This window comes from Pyrgilauda ruficollis, unplaced genomic scaffold (assembly GCF_017590135.1).
Source record: "Pyrgilauda ruficollis isolate IOZ18807 unplaced genomic scaffold, ASM1759013v1 scaffold32, whole genome shotgun sequence".
Lineage (NCBI taxonomy): Eukaryota > Metazoa > Chordata > Aves > Passeriformes > Passeridae > Pyrgilauda > Pyrgilauda ruficollis.
In genome coordinates, this window is record NW_024524600.1 from 1104436 (window position 1) to 1120647 (window position 16212).

General features: G+C 34.2%; 1 protein-coding gene across 2 annotated transcripts in view; it reads left to right on the forward strand.

Moving 5' to 3' along the window:
- The window catches only part of ANKS1B (ankyrin repeat and sterile alpha motif domain containing 1B), a 404705-nt gene that overhangs the window by 103177 nt on the left and 285316 nt on the right, over positions 1–16212 (forward strand). For both annotated transcript variants that reach the window (XM_041474291.1, XM_041474292.1), the window contains one exon: positions 12084–12249. In XM_041474291.1, coding sequence (XP_041330225.1) covers positions 12084–12249 — 166 coding nt within the window. The remainder of the gene's footprint in view (positions 1–12083; positions 12250–16212) is intronic.

A 16212-nucleotide genomic window follows, 5' to 3' on the forward strand; every position in this document is an offset into this window, starting at 1 on the left:
GATAGAAAATAAGTATATTGAAAAAATTGTGGTTTATTTTAGTGCTATACTACATTTTCTGATTGTGTGTTAAGGAATGAAGGTGAACATTTTATTCTTGCATATGGTATGTACTGTATATGTAACTTCTGAATTTCCAGTGTAAATTTGGAGTTGCCCATGTAAATTTGTGGTGTCTTGTTGAAAAATAATTTTTACTCTGCTAGTTGTGTAATCTAGACACCCCTACACAGGTGTGTGGTATGACCAGAGAAGTTACAGTCTGTTTATCCTTGGATATTTTCAGAATTGACTGATCAAGCTGCTAAACTCTGCTTCAACTGCAAGTTTGGACAAGATGACTTCCAGAGATCTCTTTCATATCATTGCTGACACCTATGTTCTATAATCTTCTGTAAGGCTATGGGGCCTCAGATGAGCTTATTTCTTTAAAAGTTTAGGACAAACTGCCTCTGCAGTTTGTAAATGGCTGTTTTTGAAAATTTGGCTATCCTTGTCTAGCACTGTGTAAATCTGGTTACTGCTGGGATGTGTTATCTCTTGGTGTGATCATGAAACAGCAAAATTAAATGGGATGAGAGAGAAAGGAGAGAGGTGTCAAAATGTACTGGAACTATTGACATATGTCTGAAATAATCTGAAATATTGATGTGTAGTGGTATTGATATTGTAGTGCTTTACAAGATTAAATTTAATTCCTATTAATATTCAAGTTCATGTCAAAATTATTGTTGAATTGAACACTGTGACATACCTAACTGAAACAAGTCACAATGGTAATCTGGGAAGATCAGAAGACACAATTTCATGGAATGTTTCTGCTTTCAGTGCTGCCTCTCAAATGATGGGAAAATGGAAAAATATCAATTTGAATTGGCCAGTGAATAGATAGCAGTAGCACATGGCAATTAGTTTTGTACATGAAACAAGTTCAGCTTCATGTTAAAAACTTCATGTTTGGACTTCAGCTGCTTCATAACAGAAATATTAAAGCAGTATATTAAAACCTGAAAATTTATATTGATCTTCCTGGTTATTCTGACCAAATTGGGCTACTAATTGTTCAGTATTAACGTTTCCTGGGGGAAAAAAGCCATCACAGATACACATTGTATTTGTTGCTCCTACCAGAGTAACAGGAGGAAGAGTGCTAGTGTTGAGGTGTTTGGAGTAAGATATCAGTTGAGTGGGGATATCTGGACATGGTGATTATGACATGGATTTGCTACACTGATTAGCCATGCAGTCAAGCTTTGTGTCAGGTTGTATTTCCGTGAAGGGCTGTTTAAAGACACTTGATGTTTTGGGACTGGTTTTGAGCATAAAAACCTATTTTCTATTTTTTTTTTTGTTTGTTTTTAATTATGTTAAAAATACATCGGAGAGCTAAGCTAGTACTGGAACTGTGAGGGATATTTTTTCTTACTTCAGTTTTTATAGTACAGAAAATCATGTCTTTGTAGAGTGAGTTCATGAGAAGTCTGTAAAATTTATAGACCTCATTTCTTTCTGAAGAAAATACCTGACTGACAGATGGACTTTTAAAAAGAACAACTCTGTAGTATCTAACTGTGAATCCTGTCTTGCTGTGCAAAAGGAAATGCATGCCTTGGGTTTAAAGTCATGTCTAGTGGTTGTATTTTACTGAAAACTTTTAATGCTGATATCCATTATACTGAGTCTAAAAATTGGATAGATCCTGAATCAGTGAATTTCTCAAATATAAGCATTAATGTGCTCAGTCCCACTTGGGTTTCCATACAAATGGAACTTCATAAAGATATACCTTCTATTTTCACCAAAATTCAAACTAGTCTAAGACTTACAGTTTCTTAAAATCCCAAACTGATGATAATGTTTTTTTTTCACTACTAGCAACCTGTAATTTAGAACTCATAAAATGGATGTAAAATAAATTAAACTGAATATGGGGGAGTCTGTATTTAAGATATCAAAGGGAAATATATAAGACTACATTGTCTCATGTTTTCATGAAAAGGTATTTTGGATTTATTTTGGATAGAAAATGTGATCTACCAATTATAGTGAAATACTTCTTTTTACTTTAAGGTCTCTCAGAAAGGCAATTCAGCTACAAAATGGGAAGCTCAGGTTTCATGTTTTTTTACCTAGAATGTTAATCATATATATTGCTGTACAATGCAGATGCTCTATTCACTTTCCACAAGCAATAAGCAGTTTTGTTTCATAAAATCTACTATAATAAAAAGAAGTCACATTAATGCTCCTAATAGTATGAACAATAGCTGTGTTCCTTTGGTGAAAGGGGGAGATATATTTATAACATGCTTTTTTTTAAAAAAAACTATCTCTGTATAACCTGAACAGTCCACCAAACCATTTTGCAGTTTATTGAGATAAAAGGTGTAAGTGTAAAGACGTTGAGGTAAATTAATAAATTGACAGTATCATGCCAACTGTATTATTTTTTGAGGTGCTATAATTTTATAGCATCCTAGTTTTTGTTTCACAATATTTTATACTGTGAAGAAAAAGAGAGAAAATAAAATCTTTAGGCAATGTTCAGTGCTATTTATAGCTACCTAATTTTGAATTTAGCAAAATTGAATCTATAACTCTCTGACAGTGTTTTAGCCCAACAGTCTAAGTACTTGCAAACCAAAGGTTTGTCCCTAATTAGCTTTTATGATTAGCAGATACTACATATAGACAGCAGCTTAATGTAGACATAAAGCTTGTTTTAGTGACCTGTTGTAATATGTTTGTATATAGGCAAGTGATTATATCCTCCCTTATTCACACTGCTTTTATAGAGCCAGTGATTTTGAATCGTGAAAAATAAATATTGACAGCAGAATGTTCCTTCAGAAACCCATCTGGATGTTCTTGCTCCTTTAATCATTAAGAAAGTGTCGACATCTCTGAAGGTGTTTGATTGATTTCTGTTTTCTGTTGAACAGGAAGCCACTGTGGGCCAACCAGAGTGAGATGTGAAGTTAGGGATATTTTTGACCACATGCCTAGCTTTTGAGCTGAATTTGTGTGCAAATTAAACACCAGGGCACCTAGGGTACACAACTGACAAAGCAGAAGGCTTTCCTTCGGTCCTTTCTACCCACTTCCAAAGGGGACAGACTGAGTGTAACTTTTTCATAATCTCTTTTGAATGCAATAATGTTCTATTGTAACGTTCATGTGCAATTTTTGAGCTGCCTCTTAAGGATAACAATCTTAACATCTTTCTCCCACAGACAGTTATTTCTCATCAGGACTGTAAGATCAAAGAACTGCTCAGACTCCATAGTTTGGATTTTTGGCTAGAATCTCATTTTTTGACCCAGAAAGCAAGACCCACTGCCCAGGGTTTCCCCTTGTCTGGCTTTAGGTGGTTTCATATGACATCCAGGCATTCTGAGTAGCAAATTTCTTTTACTTGCCAACACTGTTTTCTCAGCATTAAAATTTGAAAGGATCTTGAGTTCGCAAATTACTTGAGTGTTTAACTTCTAGCATTTACATTGCTATTTTGAAGATGAGTTATTATTTGATGAAATATGAGAAAATAATTGAAGCAGAACCTAGAGAAATAGAATCATTAAGGAAAAAGTTCTTTTCTGAGAACTTTTTGCCATCTTGGTTTGGGGAAACTCTCACATAGTTGTTTGTATATGAAGGAATTAACAACAGAGAATCTGTATTCTCTGTATTAACAGAGAATACCTGTAATAAAAGTATTCATTACAGCTAGTATGACTGCAAACCTGAAGCAAGACCCCTTAATTCTTGTTAAATAGACAGAGTGGTCACTGTTCTAAACTAGAATCTTGCAGTGTACCTATAGAAAACTTTTTAAGTTCTAATTTTATTGAAAATGTGATTTAGGTTCCCTTATAATCTTATTGGTTTCATTTTATGTAATCTTTACATTCTGTTTCCATTTCACAATATCTAGGGCTGAGAATTTGTAATGAATAAGTAGATTATCATACCACAGACAGCATCATAGTAACAATTAAAGCAGAAGAGCTTTGATGTAAAAAGGTGGGATTCCTTGTTTAAAGAGCCATATGGAAGTAGCATGTTTATCAATGGAATGGTTCTCATTCCGTGATTAGTGAATTAAGTAATTATGTTCATGTGTTGTCCTTATATTTCCATCTTACCTGCTGAAATTCAACAAATGGAATGGTTCTCATTCCGTGATTAGTGAATTAAGTAATTATGTAATTTATGTGAATTAAGTAATTTATGAGGGCTGGCCACATCAGCCCTCATAAAATTGCCAAGAATATAGGCAGTATGAGGAGATAGCAATGAGCAATGGAGCTTTTTGTATCTATAGAACTAAAAATCCATGTCGTGAATGTTTGTGGGCTTTGGCACACTTTTGGCCAGGAAACAGCAGAATTCATAGGTTCCCATTCAGAGCTACTGTTCTGAACTATGGTATGAAATAGAAAATTACTGGGTTATTTAAAAATATAGGAGATACAGGCAATATCCTCTTAACTTGTGTTTACTGCTAATGTGCATATTTCCTCTGTTGCCATGGAATAACTTGTTTTACTGTTTTTAAGCACCACTTCTAGCTTACAGTAAGAATTTACTTTCCCTCTGACTGTCTCTTCCTGTTAGGCTTAATTTTCACATTGCTGAAATATCTGCAAAGTTTATTTGGTACTATATAATTAGGAAGTATTAACTTTTATAAACTTTGCATGCTTCTGGGATCTTTAAAGAACAATCTCAAATGTTTTTTCTGTTAATTTTGTATTTCACTTTCCTCTTCAGTTATGTAACAAATAAAAGTATGATTCACAACAAAGCTTTTTCGCTTTGACAATACAACTCCATAACTTTAGTATTTTGAAAATAATTTCTTGTTTGTTCTATTTTACTGTGGGAGAATGTGTAGGAGAGATTTATTCTAAGAGAGTCTTGGTTTATGGTATTGCAATAATGACTTTTATACCAAGAATAGTTAAATTTTTATTTCTTCAGTGTCAAAAACTTTTGAACATGGAAGATTGTCTTTCCCGAAATAGTGAATATTTATTTGTCTCTTCTATCAAGTCTATCGCATGTGATATCAATTAATGGGTTTCTAGTGTGAATTTTTTTCAGAGTATTTACTTCAGAACAAGATGCATGGGCAGATACAAAATATTTTTTTGAAAGGCATAGGTTATTTGTAATAGATACTGGATTAACACATTTTGGTGTTAAATCTCTCTTTTCAAAGAAGATTTCTCCAATAATGTCTCATTTTAGTGAAGTTATCTGCTCTCCAATCAAGTCAGTTTACAGCTGTAGGGCTGCTATTCACAGAGCAGTTGTGTTTTGCTTCAAGATTTACTTCAGTGCATTCAGTTCTTCTCTCCCCTTCACAGCAACACATGCATTTTTCATTTAGTGGCACAGTAGTTGATAGAAATTAAGCTATAAAATGTGAGAAATGTGAGTCTGTTTAACATAGAGTAGTGCATTAATTGTTTTCTGAATTTTCTGTCCAATACTGACTTCGGTATAAGTTTTCTTAGTATCTAACATTTTCCGTGGTTACTGCCATTATAATGTGAGGAATTAGTTTTCATGTTTGCTGCTTCAGTTGGAGCTGTGTGTGTATGTTTAAAACCTAGGCATTAGAGCATAAGCATCTTGCAGAGAAGTATTGTTTCCATGGAGCTTAGGTTTAAGCTCATTTTATCTTTTTTTTTTTTTTAATAGAATAGTCTTTATTTTAAAGAGGCATTTCCCAGAGCTTCAAATTCAAACAAGACGTGATTTTTTAAAATGTCTTTCATGAAAACAATAGAAAAAAAAGGGAGGATATTTAAACTGGAAATTGATTTTTAGTTTGTAAGTGTATTTTTGTCGGCTAAACTACGAATCATTTATTAAAATAATTATTATTATATTACACTACATCGCTACACACAACCACTAACATTTGCATAAACCAGATTATGTACACTTCTAGTATATTCTTTGTCACAGTGAGTTATTTATTAGAGGAAACATCTGCTCTTTTTCATGGCCTGAGTGTTGAATGCATGGGAAAGCATGTAGCATGACTACAACAATCTAGCTTCATTTGAAATGCTGAATATCTGCCAGTTAGAATTATGAAAACACTGCATAAAATATAGTGACATGTTTCTGCTGCTAAGGTTAGCACTGCATTCATTATGCTCACAATTTACCCGTGTCTTCACACATTTATAGTTTAGGCTATATTAATGAGTTTCATGTTGTAAGGCATTGTAGGAACCTTTAGCTTTCAGGGATTTATGTCTGTACAGTTTTTGTATGAACTTTTAAATTTGAAACATGGATATGGGAAAATATGCATTGGAAAAGGAGAAAATAAATGTATATTTAGGGTATTATATAAATAAGGCTCATTTTTTTCATACATAAAGTTTGAAAAAGCAAATCTAAATTTTGACTGGTTTCTGAAAAACTAATCATCATATTTATATTTCTAACTAAATAAACAGGACAACAACTCTAGCATGCTTTTTTAAATTGATGTTTTTCTCAGTTCTGTGCAAGGCTTAATGAAACTTACAAAGGCTGTTTCAGAGGTTGAAGGGGAATAAGTATTTAAGTATTTCAGTTAATTCTGTACATGTATTATTCCTACAACTGCAAACCCGCAATTTTGGGTGTTTGCTGAAAGGGTAAAAGATCCTACTCTTTTTAAATCCATGCTAGAGATACTTTGTGCAGACCAGAGTAGATCCTCCAGTGTCATTACCTTTAAATGAGATTATTGGTGACTTTCCAGATTCTGTAATTTATCATGAATCTTATTATATGTTTCATGACAAATTATACATTCAAATGTTTCTAGCTGTCATAACAATGAACATTTATGATAGTTTGACTCATGAAAAATTACTGTAATTGTATGATACTATGAAACTTGATTTGGTTAAATTATTAGTAATAGATAAATGTGTTTTTACTAGCCATAAATTATAGTAATATTCCTGATATCTTTGACTGGAAAGGCAGTCAAAATAAATATTTCACCATCTATGTGGGGTTTTTGGGTTATTGTGGCAAAGGAAATAGTTTCAGTTGTTTATGCTTAGTACATTATTGTGGCAAACTTGTTGCAATGCCATTAAGGTTCATGCATTTCCCTTTCCACCTTGCTGTATGTCAGAGAACTCTTCTAATTGTCTTTAGTCACTGGTCAGGACTTCTTTCTTGCTTGAATTCTTGACTACTCTCAGCAACCTTCAGTTACTTATCATTAATATTTCAGTGTGAAGTGTCCCAATCCAACAAGGTTATATATCAGTCTGTTTACTAATGTCAAGAAGTCTGTTTGATGTGAGTACACTCAGACTTGATGTAAGGAAAATATTTTTTACAGTGAGGATGGTGAATCACTGGAATAGTTTACCCAGGGAAGAGGTAGATGTCCCATCCCTGGAAACATTCAAGGTCAGGGACTCTCAGTAGCCTGGTCTAGTTTAAGATACCCCTCCCCGTAGCAAGGGTTTTGACTAGATGACCTTTAAAGGTGCCTTCCAACCCAAACCATTCCATAATTCTATGATTCTATGCAATATTCATTGCTCACTCTCAGGATAATCAGGAGTTTTGGGTTGATGGAGCATATAAGATAAATAACTCTCCAAAGCTTCATCAACAAAGTGTCATAGTACTCTTCTAAGGAGCAGCTGAGCAGAGTCATACTATGATGGGAAGGATTCTAGATGCTGGTCCTCTGACCTTCAACAAGCCAGGGGAGATAGCACAATACCCTGGTGGATTTCAAGGGGTATGTCAGAATTGAATAGCTGTTCTTCACTATCTATATAAATGGAAAAGATATTTCTAAATGTGGCTGATGCATTGCATTCTTCCTTTCTATGTTTCCCAGATTATTTCTACTGTAAGAGGAGAGTAATGTATGGCCCTGGTGTGTTGTCCCATGTTCCAGGGAAGTAATAAAGCTTCAAGTGACCTGATTTTTATAGGAAAGGATATTGGCAGAATTTAAAAAAATCTGTGAAGTACAAATTCTGTCTTCTTGTCAGTGTCAGTTCAGATTAGGTGCCTCCTGAGCCTCTATCATTCTATTCATAGCTCATGCAAAAACAAACTTGCATACGCCTCAGCCCTTAATCATACGTCATTCAGTTTGATTCTTAAAAGGAAGGCAAGGCTATATAGAAGGCAGAAGCAAGTGAAGCTAGAAACCTGGAAAAAATGTGGAAAAAAAAGGTCCAACTCAACATCATGTACTTCTTGAAGATTTAGTCATGTTATGGCACATTGTTTCACAATTGTGTATAACCCTTTGCAATGGCCAAAAATAGATATTTTAGGAACAATTTCATTCCCACTGATTAACAATCTCTTACCCCTGTGCAGGTTTCAGGTAGTGTATCATAGGTATTATACTTTCAAAATTATGCTCAGAGGAGACCCAGCTGACTGCAGGCCTATGAATAAGGGCCACAGTGTGTCCCTGGCGTGTGCTCTGCAACTTCAGTGTCACATTACTGTTTCTTTCTACAAGACAAAAAATCTAATTTACATTGATCAGTATGGGTGGCTGTTCTCTAGTGATTTCCCACTAGAGTGACTCACTCACTCTTAATGTTGGGGGTTTTTCTACTTCTATTGTGTATGTATTTTTATCCTTTCCACAAAAAAATTTACTTATTTTCATGTACTAGCAGCCCAGCACATTATTTTTTGTGAAGTTATAATTTCAAATAAGGACAAATTCTGTCTTTCTGGTGGTGGTCAGTTATATGTCTCATGTTCAGAAATTTGGAGTGGTTAATAGACATTTGAGATTGAATAATCTCTATTTTTGAAACAAAAATTAGACTCAGATTTTGACTTCAGGACTAAAGATAAAGGAAAAGTATTTTTAGGAGGTTTTATTGTGGAGTTGGTAATAACTAGGACATGTAGAATTACTGTAGTTACTTGTTGCAGTTGGTCGAGAGCTTTCAGTCTTAGAAAGGAACAGAATCACATTGCTTCACATCTGATACTTAGAATCTTACAACATCTGCTAACATCTAAGTTGGTGAATTAGTTTAGATCTTAGAAATTTCTATAAATGCTCAGTACCAGAAAAATGGAGAACATTTTGCAGCAACCAGAAGACTTTACAATGCCTTTCTTTTTTCTTTGTGTTACATATGCACTTTTTAATAAAGGTTTGTCATCTTCACTTAATGAATTGATAGAATTTCTGTCTTCCTAAAGTATTAACAGTTCTTTTTTGGCTCTAACTCATTTAACTTCTGCTGGACATACAATTATTGTATTTTATGTATTAGAGAGATAATTAGGAAGAATTTAATTGCTGGTAGTTTACATTCTAACAATTTTCTAGTAACCCCATCATTTTTATTTATTCTTTTCTGACATTTCTATTCATGCAAAGTTAATTACTGAATGTTGAATAACATTCAGAAAATCAAACTGAATGTTAAGAGCAATTAGGAAGGGACTAGAGTACAAAAAAATCATTATGTCAGTACGACTGCTTGGTGAGCCCTCATCTTGAATGAGGAAATCTGAGAAAATGTCATCCCTGTCACATCATTGAAGACTGAGAGGATGAAGGGTGACAGGGATGGTCAAAATCCTGGAACAGCTGGGTAAGTCGGTTAGTATTTTTCATTCCCTAAAGGAGAGGACATGGGAAGTGCATATGTCTGTGACATCACAAGGAGGGAATAAATAAAGAACAGCCCTTCATTGCCATCTATAGTATAGAACAGGAATGTCAGACTTGGTGAGATAGCTAAAAACAAAATGGGGCCACGCAGACTATGAAAGGGGATGTGTCCTCTAAAGGCAACTTGAGAAGGTAATTCTTGAAAGTTGGATTGGTAGACATGTGAAACAAAGTCAGCACCTTTGACTATGAAGTGTGAGGCCCACGAGGTGTTGCAGAAGGAGGAGCAGTTACTGCATGCTTGACCTAATCCCAGGTTGGTTTTGCTGTTCTCTAGGTCAGCACTGCTGGCTGCCTTTACAGACAGAATGTTAGGTGACACAAAGTATGGTCCGAAGTCTATTCTAATGTTTGGTATATCAATTTTAATGCTGGTTATTGTTTGGTTTTTTGGTTTTTTGTTTGTTTGTTTGTTTGTTTTTTTTAAATGTAGCTGAATTCAGGCACTGAACAGAATTTCGCTTTGGTGTTTTGTGACAATTTTAAGGCTGCTGTACTTCTTCATGCACTTCTCCAGGCAGATTTACTATAACTAGGATTTTGGCATTCTGGTTTAAATGCATGTTTCTAGAAGAGTACAAGGATTAAATTGATTTCTTCTTTTTTAGTCATTGCTTTGGTAAATAAGTTTTTGCCTTTGCCTTTTTTACAGCAGACTTAAATGGGCAGGGTAAAAATTCTTTTTTTTTTTTTTCAAGTTTAGAAGGATTCCTTCTCTTGTCCTGCAGTTGCACTTCAACTGCTTCGATGCCTCTGTGTAATTTTTCTATTAACTTCATTTAAGGAATTAAATGGCTTAAGTTAATAAAGTTAAATTTGGAGCTGCAGGAAGTCTACTTGCAAAATTTTATAATCTTTGTAATGTCTACTACCTGAAACTAGTTGTTATTAGTCTGTATATGTGAGATTACTGAGAGGTCATAATCTGACTAGGTAGAAACTGGAAAGGAAGAAACAGGTGGAGATGCAATTGAATTCCTTTTTTATATATGTTTTTTGAATGCTGACTACCAATTTTGTATTGTTTGCTAGTACATACTAATTTTTTAAAGTTAAAAACGCAACTTAGTATTCTATTTATTTATTTATTACTTATTTATTATTCTGTTTATTCTATTTATTTTATTTGTATGATTTTTTCCCCTGATCACTGTTTTCGGTGTTAATTTTCAAGTTCTTTGTGAGTTTAATGCGAGATTTAAATTGGTCTCTACGAAAGTCATCAATAATTTTGTAGTGAAGCTGCTCTTGGTGTCATACCCTGTCTTTCAAGAGGCCTTGAATTATTGCCAAACTATGAACCTACATATAGATAAAATGACCACAACGACCAGGAAAAAACCCAAAAAATGAAGAATCATGTAATTATTTGCTTACAGTATAAATAATTTATATGAAAAGACATTGTTACCTACAGCCATAGCTTACCTTAGGTAATATAAGTTCTTGGTGAAGAAATTGTTACTCCACATTTTGTTTTAGACAACACCTTCTTCAATCATTTTCTTAGTAGGGCTATGATAATATCTAACTGTCAGGGTGCTTTCTTGCCCTTTGCCTTTTATTATATCATATTTGATTTACGTCTGATGCTTACTTTCAGAGACATCCATATGTCCAGTGTAAGAAAGATGTGTAAATATGTCTTTGGCCATGCAATTTCTTTCTGCCAGGATTTAAAAAAATGAATTTCTGGTGAAACTCTGTTGAATTGAATGTTATATTCTTATTCATGTTTGAAACTAGAAACAGTCTGCTTCATTGGGTTACTGTACCAGAAAAACTTATATTTCCCCTTTTCCCCCTCAACATTTGCCAATCAGTAGAATTTGCTGTACATACTGCTTTTATGGGACCTTCTGTCATTATTTTGCTCAAATGTAGAGCAGTAATTCATCTTCATTCACAGCCTGGGATCCTGCCATCCATATGTAGAAGGCGTATTTTTAGTTTTCTTATATGTAATATAAATATTTTGCAAAACCATCCCTGAAGAGAATGTAATTGTAGCAGTTAATGTAATTGTTGCTCTCATGAGATACAATTAAAAAAGAAAATGAGACATCCCCTGAATTACAACCTAGCAAAACAGGTATTGCAAAAGCAGTAATCCAGTTTTCATTAATTAAAAAGTATGATGAATGAAGTTCTTCTGTAAACTGAACAAGAACTGCATTATACAAAAATGTAAAGAAATAAGAAATGTTTTCTTCTGGCATGCAAGCAATTCTTCTGGTCTGTTACAGTTTGGATTTCAGCAGAATGTGGTATTTAATTTGCTGAATTCTAAACCCTGCTGGCCACAGTTAGAGCCTGGTCCTTTTCCTGTGTCATCTGAGAAATATCTCTCTTACCTACATAAATTTTTGCATTTCAGGAATCCTATTCAAAGAAGAGAGGCTATGCATTGGAAGCAACACCCTCTGTACCTCTGGATGCAGTTCCTTCAGAAAATGACAGCAGTCTTTGTGATTCAATAGACGTAGCAGTCACCAAAAAGCCTTGTTCCCTAGAGATAGCAAGAGTTCCTTCCTCAAGACCAGGTAAATCACCAAATAATCCCTTACATAGTCATTGGTGTAAGTGTTAATCTATAGAATATGTAGGTTTATGTTTTTAAGCATGCAGTACTCTGTTTATCACAGTATGATTATAGTCTTCCATTAGCTACTATAACAGCTTTACATCAGAATAAAGATTAATAGCAAAATGTTGTAGAAGTGAAAACCAAGCTGATGTTTAAATACTTTCCTAGATAAATACAAGGTTGTAAAAAGCCAAATTAGAAAGAGTTTCTTGTAGACAAGCCTTTTGCAGTAATCCTTTAATCAACCTGTTTCTTTTTAATAAGTACCCCTTAGCAAAAACATTATGGAACTACTTCAAAATTCAAAGTACTCTGCATTTTCACGTTACGTGAAACAATATCTGATCCATTTTTAAAAATTAAATAGTTAATGAGATTTAAGAGAACTATTAAATGACAGTTGACAGACTGTTGTTTGTGTTATATATAGGTTTGAACAGCAATGAGTTAAAATAGTTAAAAACCAATAGAATTTTGCTAAGTCAGATATTACTCTAAGTATGATATTATCTATAAGAATTCTGTATATTTTCTCCAAAATTATATGATCTCTTCCATTACCCTTGTTTGAAGTCTTTAGTCACCACCTGGTACAGGAATTGCAGAATATAGTAATTTTGCTCTAAGTAATTGGACTGAGAGTTTGCTGTGACAAATGACAGCTCTCAGCAGCAGAGACCTATTTGAAACAGGCAGTTGGCTTTCCGACCTGTGCAGTCTTGATGAGGAATCATGATTTGGGTAATGTGCAGGGATGACAGATGATTGTTGACTAACATCATGTTACTGATGTGGTCTGTGTAAGGGGATGCACCTTCTTGATTTCACAGCTGAACTAATATTGAAGGAATGCCAGAGCTATATCAGGCATAGTGTATGAGGGCCAGATAGCAAGATACAGCTTTGGAGTATGCAAGGTAAGGTGGAGGGGGTCATATTTCCTACCTCTCTTTTAAATTTGGGCTAAAGAAGACTTGCTGGAACCTGCATTATAAGAAGCAGTCTAAAAGGTGGCACAAAATAGGATAGCATCTTTGTAGCATTGTTGCACAGAATGGACCAGAATCTGACTTGAACATCAGCATGACTGCTTGCTTCTACTGCTTGTTTCTGACTTCAATTTTGGCTCTGATAAACTAAAAAAAAAATTAGTCTGTGCAGGACAATATTGTGGGTTGCTTTTCAGTAGAGGAAGAAAATAACAAATTATCCAGGAACAAATTATCTTTGTTTTTCACACTACTACTTGAATAATTATGATAAACATATGTATTGCAGTGGAAAGACTGCCATACACATACCTAATAAATTGGTAGGGGGAGTTCATTACCTGCCTTCTTAGTAACGGGGCTCAACAAAAAATCTTTCCATTGTAATTAGTATTTTTAAAAATAGATGGGGTTTTCACTAGTTAAAATAGCAGGCTTTGGAATTCTGCTGTCTGCTGAACACAAGAATTTTTCTTAGGCATAGTAAATCCATTAAGATCAGCATGCAGCACAGATCCTATGAAGGATTTTTATGTCTTAATCTGGAAGTATATTTTCTGTAAAGTTTAAAATAGTTTGTATCAGAGGCCTAGAGTATAAGCAAGGAAGCTGTAGGACATTCATGAGGGCATGCATGATATTTAAAAGATCTAACAGGATCAATGAGTTGACAATACAAATGTACTGTAATTCCTTCTGTTAATTTTCCATATTCCACTATGATATTTTCCTCTTGGCATTTTATTGGGAAGAACATTCAGCTGTATAGAAAAATGTAGTTTTATTTTAAGCTATAAATGTGGAAGTTATTTAACTGGCCTGGCTTGCAAGCCATATCTGGAATCATGTTGGCTCTTATACTAAAAATGGACCAAATGAAATAAATCTTGTCACTCTGAGTTATAAGGTATTTAGCATTAGGTGTAATTCTATGTGAAGTCATCCTGCCACTTTAGGTTGTATAGATTTATTGCTTGAATAAGTTACATATGATTATAGATCATTTATTTAAAATAAATGTCTAATTTGGCATGGGTTTTTTTTCCTGAATTTCCCTCAGTTCTTGTGTCACTGAGACATGCCAGTTTTGGGAATACTGTTTCAAATTTCTGTGTTAGGTAGTATGTAGGGTTCTGAGGAGAACAGACTGCTCTGTAGTTCTCCTGAATCTTGTTGTTGAACTGGGAGGGAGGGAATCACAGAGGATGAGAACTCCATGCAGCAAATGGTAAAGGTTTGTTTGTTTTCAGGGAGATAAACTGAATAGAAAGCAAATAAAAGTAGTCATAAAGTTGGTTATCTCTACTTCTGAAACCCTATTTTGTGTGATTTTTATGTCTGTTTGCAAGAAATTAGGTTTATATAGGAAGAGGAACAGTTGCATTTATTGGTTTATGCTCACAGTTAAAGCAATTGCTTCTAATTAGCACAGATTTAAGAGTGAAAAAGACTACTTGAGTGTCTCAGTCCAAATTAAACTGTTCTTTGTTTCTGTGATAGATTAATAGGACAAGTTTGGCAGAATGTATACGCATTGAGAAATTTCTACCTTTTAAGGATTTCTACCTTTAAACTAGCAGGAATATACATTTCTTATTTCTACCTTTAAACTAATAGGACATGATAGGAATATTCTGAAATATTGTGCTCTTTGAGACCATTTTTTCCATTAAGTAAAATATAAATTTGGGGTTAAAATTTCATAGATCCATCTCATAAAATGAATATAAAATAATGGATTCATTAATCAATCTGACTGATTCTTGTGTTGGCTATTGTCCTGTTGGATATGTCCTGTATCCAACAGTAGCAATATTCCTTAAACTAAATATTTCTACTACTCATTTTAATTTTTATACTGCTCTTCTATTTAAAAAAAGAATTCACATGGCATGTGTAATCTTGAAAAATAGTCATGAAATTTTATTAGTTCATAAGCCATGCATTCGTATTTTCCTTTTGCTTCTAGGGATGTAATGAAATTTTGTGAACTATAGCAACAAATCATCTTGGAAAAAGTGTAAGTGAAGTTAAAAAGATGTTCATGAATGTAGCGTGGTTTTGGTCACTTATATAGAGTCTAGAATACTAATTAAGGTGCACCATCAGGCTGCTTTTGGGACTCTGATTTAAAGGTCCTTACAGACTTGCACCCTTAGTAGCTTAGACATTCTGTACCACAATCCATCCTTGCACTTCATTGTGTCATCCTTTATTTAGGAGAAATACTGAATGAAATCTGAGCTACTGAATAAATGCTAATTTTTAATTGTAGTTAAGTGCATCTCCCTACCCTGTAAGGAGATTTATATTTCTTTGAGTCTGCTTTTATAATTTCTACTGCAGAAATGATAGATCCCTATGAGTGAGACCAGGTGGCAGTTTTACATGTTAAATTTTTAATAATAGTGAGTGAGGCTAGTAGTAATTAAACTATTTTTAGGTCTCCTTGTGTATCATCAGGAATTAGAGAGGACTTTTCAAACTCTATTTGTCCCAAAAAACTTGTGGAAGAGAAAAACAACCACCTTCCTTGGGAAATTTGTTCTGCCTATGCAGATTAACAAAGGTTTTAGTAAAGCATCTCAATGACAAGAGACATTTCTCTATGCAAACTGCATGAGTAAGAGAACTCTAGTTCAAGAACCTCTTATGTTTCGTTATGTTACTTTGCTGTGGCTGCAGGTCAGGGACACCTTAGTGAGCCATCTTCAACTCTGAAAACAGCTGAGCTGTGGCAAAGCAGAACTCAGTGTGGGCTGCAAAATCCAGCTGAGAAATAAGGTGAATACTATGGGGCTTCACTTGTGCTGAGCTCTCAGCCACTGCACAGTCAGCAATTCCCAAGGCAGTAATTTTAAAGATAGCTCTTGTACAACTACTCTACCCAGCTATATCAAAGATATGGATTCTATCAGGGATAAAAATTG